The sequence below is a fragment of the Prunus mume genome, linkage group LG3, assembly GCF_029339155.1.
Source record: "Prunus mume cultivar Tortuosa linkage group LG3, ASM2933915v1, whole genome shotgun sequence".
NCBI classification, from domain to species: Eukaryota; Viridiplantae; Streptophyta; class Magnoliopsida; order Rosales; family Rosaceae; genus Prunus; species Prunus mume.
This window is the reverse complement of record NC_142700.1, coordinates 26,940,895-26,949,736: the sequence shown is the minus strand read 5'-3', so window position 1 is coordinate 26,949,736 and position 8,842 is coordinate 26,940,895. Positions and strand designations below refer to the sequence as shown.

General features: G+C 37.3%; 1 protein-coding gene across 1 annotated transcript; it reads left to right on the top strand.

Annotated features, from left to right (window-relative positions):
- Nucleotides 1-2,186: 2,186 nt before the first annotated feature.
- Nucleotides 2,187-6,141, top strand: LOC103327047 (kinase with adenine nucleotide alpha hydrolases-like domain-containing protein). Its single transcript, XM_089048259.1, has 10 exons — nt 2,187-2,646; nt 2,771-2,853; nt 2,974-3,223; nt 3,362-4,039; nt 4,130-4,378; nt 4,471-4,634; nt 4,713-4,789; nt 4,861-5,008; nt 5,206-5,355; nt 5,466-6,141. Exons 1-10 carry the CDS (start codon nt 2,472-2,474, stop codon nt 5,703-5,705), a joined length of 2,214 nt encoding a protein of 737 aa, XP_088904385.1. The 5' UTR covers nt 2,187-2,471; the 3' UTR covers nt 5,706-6,141.
- Nucleotides 6,142-8,842: the final 2,701 nt, after the last annotated feature.

The window sequence follows — 8,842 nt, the reverse complement described above, 5'->3', positions numbered from 1 at the left end:
GGCTAGGTTATTTTGCTTGGGCTTTTGGGCTATTTTTTCTCTCTTGTGCTTACCCACATGTTTGGGCCTAAGAAATGGGCTTGAGTCTCGAGGCTCCCAAGCAACCCGAGACTTTCCATTTCTTGGTCCATCAATGGGCCTCATGTTGATTTATCACCATCCATGCCACAACCCACTCAAGCAAGCCCCGGGTCTTTTTGAGTGGCTTGGGCCCACCTAGGCTTGTAGCGTAGTTGGGTGCGAGATAACAGCATGGCATGTTGCTCGGCATATTTTGCCTTATCGCCCTTGGGAAGGATTGTTTTTTAGCATGAGTTAATTATATTTTATCGCGAATCATAGCATGATAATTTGTTTGTTTAGCGTGGCATGTGGATTATAACTCGCATGCGATAGATCCTTTTTTCCTTTTCCCTCGTGGAAATATTGTATTGGGCTGATAGTTGCTTGGGCCCGATCCATGGATTTTTTGGGCCTCAACAATAGGATACGAAGATGTGTTTATAGTGTAAACCGGCGGCCGGAGCCTTATGTAAAGAAGGGAGAGAAAGAAGGTGGCTAGGGTTTGAGAGGAATTTTCTGCAGAGTTTCAATGGAGATTTTAGACGTACATCAACCTTTGTGTGTGGCCATCTTTTTATAGTGGTCTTGGAGGCTAGGGTTTCAGAGGAATAATTCCATAGATGGAAATGAATTATTCCTCCCCGATTTGGAATTGATTTGATTAATTAGAAATTTGATTTATTAGGGTAAATCCAATCTCTAATTGTGGTAGGTATCAAATCAATTCCTAATTTGATTAGGTAACTCCTCATTTAATTGGGAATTGTGGTAGGAACCAAATCAATTCTCAACCTAATTAGGTAACATTCCATTTAATTGGGTAATCCCCAATTAAATTGAGTAACTCCCAATTAGGCTGAATAACTCCCAATTAGGTCAAATAATCCCTAAATTGAAGGAATTATTTGACCTAAGGTTTGATTTAATTCGGTTCCTACAGAATTGGATCCTTGAATAATACAATACCATCAAAGCAAAACAAAATTAAAAAAAACAGTTAATTTGGAAATCGCCAAATTAATAAAAATCATAAGTACTTAAAATCTTTAAAAGGAAATTACAAGAGGATTTTGAGATCGTGTATAAGTTGGTGAGGTCTTAATATGAGAAAGATGTTAACATGAAACATGCTAGAGAGCGAAGGGAGAATCTGTGTATCAACTTGTCCGCATTTGTTATACAATTTTTGCAATATTCAAGAAAGAGACAAAAGGCCCACCACTACCCACGTTAGCCCGCATATATACACATGATGGACGTGCCAAATAAATGTACAATTTCAACAAAAATATTGTGCCTCATATAAACTCCACTATTATCTCGGTTAAGTCGGTTGATTAAAACAATATTTTCATCCTTTTACACTCTAGTTCAATCTCTTCTTTATGTATAAAGCTAGTTTAGAATATCATTAGGTCAAACAAAAGACACTTTGTTACTAAAAAGCGAGAACTCGATCCCACTCTCTTTACATTAGAGTAAGACGCAAAGAACTTTACTATTGGAGAGAGAGAGAGAGAGAGAGAGAGAGAGAGAGAGAGAGAGAGAGAGAGAGAGAGAGAGTTTAACTACTAGTTTAGTTGTTCCTTGTTTTGTTGGCAAGCAAGTTGTGGCGTGATTTGACTTCTAGTCCACGTCCCACTTGACTAGTAATTTATCTTGTTTAATGTCTTGGTAATACAATGGTTCACCGAATCATGCAGCAGGAAACCAATTTTGGACACATAGGAAAAAAAATCCTCTTTTTCCTGTAAGAGGGAAATTATCTGAGCTTTATTTTATATCAAAGACAATAAGATATAAGGGTTAAAATGTAAAAAGACACAAGGACGGTGCAGGTAGAAGTCGAAGATTCGTTTCCCTTTTATATTAATTATCACATGGGTTTGTTCTTTGGATGGATGGAGCAAAAATCTATAATAATAAAGAATTCTTGTTTACCTTTCCATGATTTCCACCACATGATGGGTTTGTATTCTTTTTGCTTTTTGCGTCTTTACCAAAACAGAATAAAACATAGCAAAAAAGAAAAAGATCTCTTGTTCTAATTTGTTGCACCTCGTGTGCTTATGAAAATCAGAATGTTAGTAAAGAAGGGTGCATTATTATTACTATAAATTATTATTATTATTATAAATTATTATTATTATAATTTGGAACAAAATGCTCATCTATCTGGAGCAGGCAGGCACAAGAGAGAGACTAGCGAGTGAACAATGTAGAGGAGCCGAAGAAACAGCATAAGATTCTCCTCCGAGACCATCTCCATCTTCACCAACCAACCAGGATTTGATTTCCCAATTTCCCAATTTCCAATTTCCAGTTTCCAATTCTTACGCCAGTGCCGTTGGAGTGACTGATTTCTCTGGGAAAGAAACAACGTAGGACTGAAGGCAGCCGCTGGTGAGATGAAGGTGTTGACCGGAGAAGGCGGTGGTGTTGGTGGGAAGACGGTGCTGGTCGGGGTGAAGTTAGATTCACACAGCAAGGAGCTGCTGACGTGGGCACTCGTCAAAGTGGCGGAGCCTGGTGACAATGTCATCGCCATTCATGTCCTTGAGGACCATCTCCACACCCCCTCTGGTCTGCTCTCTCTCTCTCTCTCTCTCTCTCTCTCTCTCTCTCATTTTGGTTTGTTTGTGATTGTTTTTTCTTTTTTGGGGGTTTCTGTGTTCTGTTGAATGAATTTGGTTTCTGGGTTTTGTAGAGGGGACTTCGTCTTTACTCTCACTGGTAAAGACATTCGATTCTGTGCTCTCTGCTTATGAAGGTTTCTGCAACTTAAAGCAGGTTGAGTTCCTCATTTTTACTTTTTATTTTATGTTGACTTCTCCTGAGAAAAAACCACCTGAAAGAAATTTTTTTAATTTTAATTCCTTTGGAGGTTGAGAATATTTGAATTGTAAACAGGTTGATCTGAAGCTTAAGGTCTGTAGAGGCAATTCTGTCCGGAAGCTTCTAGTACAAGAAGCAAAATCATACAATGCGGCTGCTACAATTGTTGGAACTTCCAAAACTCACCATAGAATCGGGTCATCTGCCTCTGTTGCCAAGTACTGTGCGAGAAAGTTGTCCAGAAGTTTCTCGGTTTTTGCCGTTGATAATGGCAAAGTCGTATTCAAGAGGAACGGACCTGATAGCAATGCAGATAAAATTCAAGGTTTGGATAATTCTTCTTCTGGGTTTTGTTGATGTTAGTTCCAAGGATGATTCCTAGAGTGTGTTTTTGTTATAAATTTGTTTCTGGTGTTATTACTATGCTTAACTCTTTCACTTTTTTGCCTTGTCGATGAAACAGATAATGATCAGAACCAGAGTTATGTAAATACTAGTTTGTCACTGATCAAGAATGCAAAAGTACCTAATGATGCTAAACTTAATCAATGTCGACATCTAATAAGAAAATCTTGTTCCAAGTGTGGCAAGAAAACGCTAAAGAGAAATTGTGAGAATTGTGCAGCTGATTCAGTTTTTCGGGAAACCTCTGGGACTCAATTACCTGATGAGTCGGAAGGGGAAGACGGTGAAGAAAATTCACTGGCCTTGGTACCAATCCAAAGACTCGACATTTCATCAAACTCTATCAAGATTCAAGATTCGCAGTGTTTCAAACCTGGTTGGTCACTTCTTCGTCACACATTTCTACCAAAGCGACAATGCATGGAGAAAACTGAGAAAAAGACATCTGTTTTTGGATGGGCCTTGAGACCATTGAGCTGGAATACTTCAGCTGTTGTCTATCCTGATCACAAACTGGTGAATTCTGGACAGGATCAAGATTGTTCTTCCATGCTGAATGGAATAAGTGGAGCAATTGTGCCGTTTGGGCCTAATGCAGTCTGCCCTCCTCTATCTCCTCACCATGGCATGGAGCCCCTTCCTGAAGAATTTTTGGATTTATGTAAGAAATATTCATCCAGTTGTAGACTGTTTTGCTATAAGGAACTTTTGTTGGCGACCTCCAACTTCAGGCCTGGTTTGTTTCTTTCCCTAATTTTACAATCCTGGTTTTGAGTTGACTCAAAGTTGGATGTTATACTAACAATTCTTAAATTGCATTTTTCAGAGAACATGGTTGGTAAAGGTGGCAGTAGTAGTGTTTATAGAGGGTGCCTTTCAGATGGCAAAGAGTTGGCAGTGAAACTCTTGAAGCCATCTGGAGATATCTTGAACGAGTTTGTTCATGAAATTGAGATACTCACAACTTTAAACCACAAGAACATAATCTCCTTATTTGGATTCTGCTTCGACGAAAACAACTTACTTTTGGTCTATAATTTTATATCAAGAGGAAGCCTAGAAGAGAACCTCTATGGTATCTATTTCTTTGGACTCGAAAACTTCACTCTCTTTTTCCTCTCCCTATTTTCAGTTTTCTTAACTCATAAAGGATAATTTCTGATCAAGGTAATAAGAAGGATGGGAATGCATTTGGTTGGAAGCAGAGATATAATGTAGCCGTAGGTGTAGCAGAGGCCCTCGATTATCTACACTATGGCTGTGAAGAACCTGTAATCCACAGGGATGTGAAGTCTTCCAACATCCTTCTTTCAGATGATTTTGAGCCACAGGTTCTGTGCTATAACTTCAATGTTCTTTGTTAATTATTTGAAGCTTCATCTGCTCATCCCCTTATCATGGTTCTGCAGCTCTCAGATTTTGGACTTGCTAGTTGGGCATCAACGTCATCAGATATTAGTAGCACAGACGTTGCAGGAACATTTGGGTGTGTAGTGTCTTCTTTTAGTCTATATATTCTCCTTCACGTATTCTTTCTAACACTCTTTACTGTGCCAGTTACTTGGCTCCAGAATACTTCATGCATGGCAAAGTGAGTGATAAAATTGATGTCTACGCATTTGGGGTTGTAGTCCTTGAGCTTCTTTCAGGGAGAAAACCAATCTACAGTAAAGATACAAAGGGCCAGGAAAGTCTGGTGATGTGGGTAAGTTCAAACATGGGGCATGGAATTATTTTCGTGTCTACTCTTTCCGAATATTGTGATTGTCGTGAATATATAAGATTAAATGGAATGCAACTTACTTCTGGGAAAGGAAGCACATTTTCTATTTTTTCGTGTCCAATAAATGTGCTATTACAAAGAAGTCTTGATTTATGTCAATGAATGGGGGTTGATTCCAGGCAAAGCCAATATTGAAGAGTGGGAACGTGGCCCAACTGTTAGATCCGAGCCTGGGTAGTGACTACGACCAGGATCAAATTGAGAGAATGGTTTTGGCTGCTAACCTTTGCATTAGACATACACCTAAGCTTCGGCCTCCAATCAACCTTGTAAGTTTAATTTTTGCTTTCACTTTCAGCTTTGAATTTTACTTAACTATTTGGTTTTTATATAACTTCAGATTTATTTATTTGGTGATGATTTCTTTTTTCAATCCCAGGTTTTGAAGCTTCTCCAAGGAGATGAGGAAGTTACAAGGTGTGCAAGGCAACAGGTCAGTGCATCAGAAGAACTTGAAGCATTGGACGGAGAAGCACTTCCTTCTAACATTCAATCCCATCTTAACCTTGCACTGCTAGACTTGGAAGATGATTCCCTTTCTACTAGCAGTGGTGAGCAAAGCATCTCATTAGAGGATTACTTGCAAGGGAGATGGAGCCGCTCGTCAAGCTTTAACTAGCCACCTTTTCAGTTTGAAACTCTTGAAAATACACATGGTGGTATATTAGTAGGGTTCCTTTGTACATTCCTTTGTGTCTTTGTTCAGCCAGAGTTGTTGGTTGAGTCACTTAAACAAGGTCCTGGAAGTGAGGCTGTTCGCCAGAGGTTTGACCTCCTCCTTGATCTAATCGTTGTATCGTAGCCCGAGTGTCTTAAGCTGGTTTGCCCTTGAATTCACTAGTCTCTCTGTTCTTGAGGCAAATGGATTAGAGAAAAAAGTGGCAGGACACTGAGTATCCGTTCTGTTCTGGTCAGCATAATAATCGTTTCTTTCCATATGTTGTACATGAAGGGTATCTGATATTAGGAGATAGGTCACGGCATCCTTAACTTTCCGGAGTTTTCTTCTGTTTTCATCTCATCTTTTTAATTATATTTTGCTACTATTTTAAGTATTTCTATTGAAGAGACTGTTCAGACTGCTGATAAAAAGAAAAAAATGAAAAATTGTCCAGACATTTTTTTGCTGTATCGGCGGTGATATTGAAAGATGCTAGGCAAAATCACCTGGGTTGTGGTGCCAAGTTAGATTACTAGCTAGATTACCAGCATGCTCTAGTGAATGACTTGTTTGTGGCGGAAACTCTAATTTGGCACTTGGGGGAAAATCATGTCAAGCAAGATCTACCCTAAATCCTTCCTACTCCCATGAATACCCTATTAAAAAACCCATGCTAGAGAACACTCAACCTTTCTCTAAAATCACATTAAAACCACTACCTTTCAAGCATCTTCTTTCATTAAGTGTAAGTGTTGTTGAGGAAGCATGGTTACTATGGTACACAGTTTTTCAATGCTAGGGGCTTTCCCTATGCCAAATCACACGGTAAGTGAGGAGTCAGTCCAGGGATTCAGATAAGGAGCCACCAAAGTGACCAGGTAAGAGCATATATATAGAGGCCGAAGAGCATCTGCGATGGTTAGGATCAATGCAATTTTATTGCATGAAGTTAAACTAAAACAGTAAAATTTCACTTGCAATGGTGTGATTTAGTTCATTGCAATACATGCAATTGCAATAGAGGGTGCTATGTGATGAACCCTCTAATGTAATTGCAATAGGCTAACTATGGAACCTATATATGCCAATAAAAAAATAAAAAAATACAGTAATTAATGCATTATGTTGTTAAGAGCATCCGCAATGGTTGTTCAATAGTTCAATGAAATAGTTAAATGCAATAGAAAAAAATACATTGATTAATTTATTTATTTTCAAATATATTTAAAATTGGTCTCTTTTTAAAAATCTCTTTCAGAATATTGCACTAATTTTTAGTGTTGTTAAATTTATCCCTTTTATTTTATTTGAGTACGTAAAAAAACAGATAACTAGATATGACTATTGAATTGTACCATTGCAAGTAAAACTACAGTTCAATTCAATAGATGTCAAAAAAGAACAACTAAGTATTTGTACAAAGTTAACTATGAGGAGAAGTAGGTTACTTGGAGACTACTCCAAATCAATTACAAATTACAATCAACAAATAAAAGGAAACTAAATAACAATTAAATAACTTTCCAATTTCTCAAATTTCTCCCCAATATGCTTTAAGCTATACAAGTTCTTCTTCCATTCCCTCACTCCCTCCTCCTTCAGTATGGTTAACTGCCTGCTGAGACGTTTGTCCAAATCATGAAGCTTCTTGGAATATTTGTACTGTTTGAAGGCATTCCACCGGCTAATGGTGGAGCACTTGGTAACGAGTGCAGCGCCTTCCTTCATTATTTCTTTGAAATTTTCTACTTCATCCTTGGGATCACCCAACGAATTGCAATACTTTTCTATGTCTGGGATCAGTGGTTATCGAATGTATCCTGGAATTGAGATATCCTACCTGGGATTTAAACGTCATTGTCTTTTCAGCAAAACCCAAATTCTCAAACAAAACCCGCCATCTTCTTCTTCTTCTTCTTTTCACGCTTGACTCTAATCTCTAATCTCTCCCTATAATTAATTAAATAAAAGCGGTATTTATAATCATCTTAGAGACAATAGGATAAAAGCCCTACCTAAAACAAAAATCCTAATCCAAATAAAGTAGGAAACTTAGAATTTCCTGTTTGATATTGGACTTGAATCCAATTTTTAAGTCCAAAGTCCAAAAAACCTGTTTCGCGGGCTCATATTTGAAATCCCAAACTAAAAAAAAATTGGAAAACACCCACCATCCTAGAAATAGCTCCAAACTTAGGCTAGCATGATTTCTGTTCATCATGTATGAGTAAATTAGTCAGCCCTTGATGTCCTGTTAAACTGCAGGCTATCTTTTACGTAGAATGGCGCAAATGTGAGTGTGTGTTTGTGTATGTTTATTTATTTTGTTTTAGTTTGCTACATCATTTATTTAAGTGTAACTTGCAAACCAAAATTTATAGGCCTTGTTTGGTAGGCTAGCTTGGACTGGTTAGGATGAGCTTTTAAACATTGAATTGGGCTGGCTTGGACTAACTAGGCTTTGAGTCCGGTCCTATTCATTTTTGCACAAAACAACAGACTTGAGTTAAATTTTTTTTAATAAATCAAAATAATAATTTTGATTAACAATAATCAGATGTAAAATTCGAACTTTTTGCCTCAGTGTTTCTTTTATTTTATTTTTCTTCAGTATCTTTCTTCCTCTTTCTAATCAAAGAAAATACAAACTAAAAACAGCATTAAAATAAAATAAAAAGAATGATGCAAAATTTGGATGGGAAACCAGATTTGAAAGATCTTCGAGACGTTGAACAAACCAAACTACCCATAAATGCAATCAAAATATCCCCAAATTGCTAGATAGCCTTACAGTTTCTATCCATTTGCATATGAAAAGATCTAATCAACCACTTCTCAAATTCACAAAACATAACAAATTTTTTATTTTATGATGAATTGGGATTTGCATACAAAAATCATAAACACCTACTTCTCAAATTCCAGTTGATCGATCACAAGGCATCAAAGATCAGACTCCAATAAAACCATTTGTCCCTAATAAAACCCCAATACACCAATTTTATACAAGTTCTCTTAAATCATCACAAATGAAGAAAATTAAGTGAAAAATAAATAAAATAAAATGTACTCAACATCTAACCCAAATCTTCAAT

Excerpts from the sequence above, each read along its gene's own strand:
- LOC103327047 (XM_089048259.1), top strand. The coding sequence starts at position 2,472 with ATGAAGGTGTTGACCGGAGAAGGCGGTGGTGTTGGTGGGAAGACGGTG. Across the intron at positions 3,224-3,361 it reads CAATGCAGATAAAATTCAAG|ATAATGATCAGAACCAGAGT; the intron begins GTTTGGATAATT and ends TCGATGAAACAG. Across the intron at positions 4,040-4,129 it reads GACCTCCAACTTCAGGCCTG|AGAACATGGTTGGTAAAGGT; the intron begins GTTTGTTTCTTT and ends TGCATTTTTCAG.